The sequence below is a fragment of the Coregonus clupeaformis genome, unplaced genomic scaffold (genome assembly GCF_020615455.1).
Source record: "Coregonus clupeaformis isolate EN_2021a unplaced genomic scaffold, ASM2061545v1 scaf0537, whole genome shotgun sequence".
NCBI lineage: Eukaryota > Metazoa > Chordata > Actinopteri > Salmoniformes > Salmonidae > Coregonus > Coregonus clupeaformis.
This window is the reverse complement of record NW_025533992.1, coordinates 241324-247500: the sequence shown is the minus strand read 5'-3', so window position 1 is coordinate 247500 and position 6177 is coordinate 241324. Positions and strand designations below refer to the sequence as shown.

At 48.4% G+C, this 6177-nt stretch overlaps 1 protein-coding gene across 1 annotated transcript in view; it reads right to left on the bottom strand.

Moving 5' to 3' along the window:
- The window catches only part of LOC121561273 (mitochondrial dynamics protein MID51-like), a 43968-nt gene extending 39349 nt beyond the window's left edge, over positions 1-4619 (bottom strand). The window contains exons 1-2 of the mRNA XM_045215859.1: positions 4546-4619; positions 108-268 (exon numbers count right to left, since the gene is read on the bottom strand). Of these exons, the coding sequence (XP_045071794.1) occupies positions 108-268; positions 4546-4579 (195 nt within the window). The 5' untranslated portion in view covers positions 4580-4619. The remainder of the gene's footprint in view (positions 1-107; positions 269-4545) is intronic.
- Positions 4620-6177: the final 1558 nt, after the last annotated feature.

Below are 6177 nucleotides of genomic sequence, written 5' to 3'. Positions count from 1 at the left end.
ATTATAAACCTGAACTTCTGACTGACTTAATGACCTCCAAACGTTACTGAATAATTATTTATGATGCTAGTTGATATTTCCGTCAGACGAAAGCCACCGTCTCTCACCCTCTTGACGGCCAACGTAGCGATACCCAGCACCGCGGCCCCTCCCACTCCCAGGACCAATCGGGCGTTAGCCAGCAGGAAGTCTATCACCACAGCAATGCCCTCCACGCCCCGGCTCCTCCCCCACCGGAAGTCCATCACTTCCTGTCCCACAGTGACACCTGATAGAAACAAGAAACAGAGAGATGCATTGCTTTCCTTCTCTGTATAGGGCGATATATTTATAGGCAGGTGGAACAACTTTCACTGGGGACGGGGAATGTGTCCCCCCCCCACATTCTGAAAAGGCTTTTTTGTCCCCCCCCCAGCTTTATCATTGGAATGTGATACAAAACGAGGCTACAGTGTGTTTTAGGACCATGGGGACGCCTGTAAGTCCTGTCAGTCCCTATGTAATGTATTGTCTATACATATAGACCTGTCACCTCCTATCTCTGGTGTTGACTGATAGGACTGGTTCAGTCTCCAGGTTAGGACCTAGACCTGTCACCTCCTATCTCTGGTGTTGACTGATAGGACTGGTTCAGTCTCCAGGTTAGGACCTAGACCTGTCACCTCCTATCTCTGGTGTTGACTGATAGGACTGGTTCAGTCTCTAGGACCTAGACCTGTCACCTATCTCTGGTGTTGACTGATAGGACTGGTTCAGTCTCCAGGTTAGGACCTAGACCTGTCACCTCCTATCTCTGGTGTTGACTGATAGGACTGGTTCAGTCTCCAGGTTAGGACCTAGACCTGTCACCTCCTATCTCTGGTGTTGACTGATAGGACTGGTTCAGTCTCCAGGTTAGGACCTAGACCTGTCACCTCCTATCTCTGGTGTTGACTGACAGGACTGGTTCAGTCTCCAGGTTAGGACCTAGACCTGTCACCTCCTATCTCTGGTGTTGACTGACAGGACTGGTTCAGTCTCCAGGTTAGGACCTAGACCTGTCACCTCCTATCTCTGGTGTTGACTGATAGGACTGGTTCAGTCTCCAGGTTAGGACCTAGACCTGTCACCTCCTATCTCTGGTGTTGACTGATAGGACTGGTTCAGTCTCCAGGTTAGGACCTAGACCTGTCACCTCCTATCTCTGGTGTTGACTGATAGGACTGGTTCAGTCTCCAGGTTAGGACCTAGACCTGTCACCTCCTATCTCTGGTGTTGACTGATAGGACTGGTTCAGTCTCCAGGTTAGGACCTAGACCTGTCACCTCCTATCTCTGGTGTTGACTGATAGGACTGGTTCAGTCTCCAGGTTAGGACCTAGACCTGTCACCTCCTATCTCTGGTGTTGACTGATAGGACTGGTTCAGTCTCCAGGTTAGGACCTAGACCTGTCACCTCCTATCTCTGGTGTTGACTGACAGGACTGGTTCAGTCTCCAGGTTAGGACCTAGACCTGTCACCTCCTATCTCTGGTGTTGACTGACAGGACTGGTTCAGTCTCCAGGTTAGGACCTAGACCTGTCACCTCCTATCTCTGGTGTTGACTGACAGGACTGGTTCAGTCTCTATGACCTAGACCTGTCACCTATCTCTGGTGTTGACTGACAGGCCTGGTTCAGTCTCCAGGTTAGGACCTAGACCTGTCACCTCCTATCTCTGGTGTTGACTGACAGGCCTGGTTCAGTCTCCAGGTTAGGACCTAGACCTGTCACCTCCTATCTCTGGTGTTGACTGACAGGCCTGGTTCAGTCTCTAGGACCTAAACCTGTCACCTCCTATCTCTGGTGTTGACTGATAGGACTGGTTCAGTCTCCAGGTTAGGACCTAGACCTGTCACCTCCTATCTCTGGTGTTGACTGATAGGACTGGTTCAGTCTCCAGGTTAGGACCTAGACCTGTCACCTCCTATCTCTGGTGTTGACTGATAGGACTGGTTCAGTCTCCAGGTTAGGACCTAGACCTGTCACCTCCTATCTCTGGTGTTGACTGATAGGACTGGTTCAGTCTCCAGGTTAGGACCTAGACCTGTCACCTCCTATCTCTGGTGTTGACTGACAGGACTGGTTCAGTCTCCAGGTTAGGACCTAGACCTGTCACCTCCTATCTCTGGTGTTGACTGATAGGACTGGTTCAGTCTCTAGGACCTAAACCTGTCACCTCCTATCTCTGGTGTTGACTGATAGGACTGGTTCAGTCTCCAGGTTAGGACCTAGACCTGTCACCTATCTCTGGTGTTGACTGATAGGACTGGTTCAGTCTCCAGGTTAGGACCTAGACCTGTCACCTCCTATCTCTGGTGTTGACTGATAGGACTGGTTCAGTCTCCAGGTTAGGACCTAGACCTGTCACCTCCTATCTCTGGTGTTGACTGATAGGACTGGTTCAGTCTCCAGGTTAGGACCTAGACCTGTCACCTCATCTCTGGTGTTGACTGATAGGACTGGTTCAGTCTCCAGGTTAGGACCTAGACCTGTCACCTCCTATCTCTGGTGTTGACTGATAGGACTGGTTCAGTCTCCAGGTTAGGACCTATACCTGTCACCTCCTATCTCTGGTGTTGACTGATAGAACTGGTTCAGTCTCCAGGTTAGGACCTAAACCTGTCACCTCCTATCTCTGGTGTTGACTGATAGGACTGGTTCAGTCTCCAGGTTAGGACCTAAACCTGTCACCTCCTATCTCTGGTGTTGACTGATAGGACTGGTTCAGTCTCATATGACCTAGACCTGTCACCCCTATCTCTGGTGTTGACTGATAGGACCGGTTCAGTCTCCAGGTTAGGACCTAGACCTGTCACCTCCTATCTCTGGTGTTGACTGACAGGCCTGTGTCACACTTTACTTTCCCAGCTCTGTGTGACAGTTTTCCGTTGGTGCCATATTTATCTCCTGTTGCACCTGGCAGACAGAAATAGCCGCAGCAGATCACTCTGACAGAAAGCAGAGTCCGATCACAGGATGTCCCGTTGGCTACCCAGGCACTAGACGGAGCCCAAGACTTCATCCCAAATGGAAACTCTATTCTCTATGGCCTCTAGTCAAAAGTAGTGCACTATATAGGGAATATGGTGTCATATAGGATTCAGCCCCCAGTCTATTTAAAGACGAGATGAGCGCAATTTGCGCGGGTCACATTATATTCCAGCTACTGTATATTCCTGGACCTGTTCAAATATAACAACATTTTACATTTAAGTCATTTAGCATACTTCTTTTTTTTTTCATACTGGTCCCCCGTCGGAAACGAACCCACAACTCTGGCGTTGCAAACGCCATGCTCTACCAACTGAGCTACACGGGACAACCACCAACCAACTACCATGGACCAGAACCTCAATGTCCAAACTCTCTCCATATGTATCTGTTCTCTGATCTATTCTCCCTGCCTCAGTACGTGCGACCTGACACGTTTTACAAGTGTTGTCCAATTCCAAATTCCAGGCATCAGCTGAGAGGGGAGCTTTTCATTCACCAATGTTGGCCCTTTCTTGTACAATAGCACACATCAACATAACGGGGGGGTATAGCTAGCTCGCTGTAGCCATATCTACCGACAAGGTTAAAACCAGAAGACGTTTCATCATCTGAGTTCTTTGCAGCTCTTCTTCTATAGACATTATGGAGAATAGCAAGTCGTAAAAACAGCCTAGTCCTTGGAGTTATGAAATCATAGAGTAGCTAGCTAATGTGAGCTACGGTCGTTAGTCTAACTAGCTAACAAGACGTTATCCTATCGTGTAAATCCTTCTCCAAATAGTGTGTGATAGCTAGCTAGTGTATGTTCAGCCAGAGATAGTAGCTACACAGCTAGTACCTCTGGACAGTCTCTGGTTTAGCTCCCCTTCACCCAGTTGGTCCTCTGTAGCTCAGCTGGTAGAGCACGGCGCTTGTAACGCCAAGGTAGTGGGTTCGATCCCCGGGACCACCCATACACAAAAATGTATGCACGCATGACTGTAAGTCGCTTTGGATAAAATCGTCTGCTAAATGGCATATTATTATTATTGCAGCTGGTCTGGCTAAGCTTGGTAAGGTGGGATGGGCGCCGTCCACTGCAGTGTTTGTTTTGGACCTAGCTAGTTAAGGTTAGCTGGTTAGCAGTGTCCCATGCAGTAAATCAACTATTCGTAAAACGCCTGTAACGTTATTGTGAAAAGCCAGGTGCAAGACAGCGGCCCGGCTTTCACCGCACATCAACCAAACGGCAACATGGGAAGACAAAACTTTTGTTTGCATCCGGACAAGAGTAGCTAGTTAGCCATGTAAGCTAGCTAAGTTAGCCACATTCCATTAGCCAGCTAACGTTAGCTAGCTACAGCTGTTGTTATCACTTAGCTAGCTGTTCGGGTACAACTCGGCACTCACCAATCTACAACGTCCGCTACGATGTACTCTAACGCCAAACCATTTTTAATAATAAAATCCAAATAACGTTATTTCGCTGACTAGTCGGTTAGTCGAACATATCTTGTCCTTTTAATTTATCTGTCACCATGAACAAACTCACGTCCAAAACTAACGTAGCTACCAACGGTCGCCATCCCCCTCAGACGTTGTCCGCATCAACCAACGGTTACGTGCCACGTCATAGACTGACAAGATCGCGATAACGTATCATGTTCTTAGACGATACGTAAACATTTCCTGTCGAGGCGTTCATACGTTGCCCCTTATGATTGACAGCCAGCTGGACCAATGGCAGGAGACGTTATGTTCTGACGTTGACGTTTTGGGGGTTCTTCGCAGCTGAAGGGGGTGGGAGTGTTGTTGTTGTTTTTTTTAACCCCAAAAACACGCACAAGTGTATTGTGTCCAGCGTAACTTAGTCTGAACTCGGACATTTCCGACCTGCTAACTAGTTGTAGTTATACATGTGCCGCGTTCAATCAGTCGGCAAGTTGGACATTTCAGAGTTTCCTAGTATCTACTAGCACGTGAACGCGGCATTACAATTTTCAATTTGCTGGGAACATTAGTTTGTCTTGGTTTTAATAATGAATAATCCTATAATCCATAGTAGCGTTTTTAATAGTTTTTCCTCTTATTTGGTTGTTGTTGTGTTTAATATGGATCCCCATTAGTTCCTGTCAAGGCAGCAGCTACTCTTCCTGGGGTTTATTATGGATCCCCATTAGTTCCTGCCAAGGCAGCAGCTACTCTTCCTGGGGTTTATTATGGATCCCCATTAGTTCCTGCCAAGGCAGCAGCTACTCTTCCTGGGGTTTATTATGGATCCCCATTAGTTCCTGCCAAGGCAGCAGCTACTCTTCCTGGGGTTTATTATGGATCCCCATTAGTTCCTGCCAAGGCAGCAGCTACTCTTCCTGGGGTTTATTATGGATCCCCATTAGTTCCAGCCAAGGCAGCAGCTACTCTTCCTGGGATTTATTATGGATCCCCATTAGTTCCTGCCAAGGCAGCCTACTCTTCCTGGGGTTTATTATGGATCCCCATTAGTTCCTGCCAAGGCAGCAGCTACTCTTCCTGGGGTTTATTATGGATCCCCATTAGTTCCTGCCAAGGCAGCAGCTACTCTTCCTGGGGTTTATTATGGATCCCCATTAGTTCCTGCCAAGGCAGCAGCTACTCTTCCTGGGGTTTATTATGGATCCCCATTAGTTCCTGCCAAGGCAGCAGCTACTCTTCCTGGGGTTTTATTATGGATCCCCATTAGTTCCTGCCAAGGCAGCAGCTACTCTTCCTGGGGTTTATTATGGATCCCCATTAGTTCCTGCCAAGGCAGCAGCTACTCTTCCTGGGGTTTATTATGGATCCCCGTTAGTTCCTGCCAAGGCAGCAGCTACTCTTCCTGGGGTTTATTATGGATCCCCGTTAGTTCCTGCCAAGGCAGCAGCTACTCTTCCTGGGGTTTATTATGGATCCCCATTAGTTCCTGCCAAGGCAGCAGCTACTCTTCCTGGGGTTTATTATGGATCCCCATTAGTTCCTGCCAAGGCAGCAGCTACTCTTCCTGGGGTTTATTATGGATCCCCATTAGTTCCTGCCAAGGCAGCAGCTACTCTTCCTTGGGGTTTATTATGGATCCCCATTAGTTCCTGCCAAGGCAGCAGCTACTCTTCCTGGGGTTTATTATGGATCCCCATTAGTTCCAGCCAAGGCAGCAGCTACTCTTCCTGGG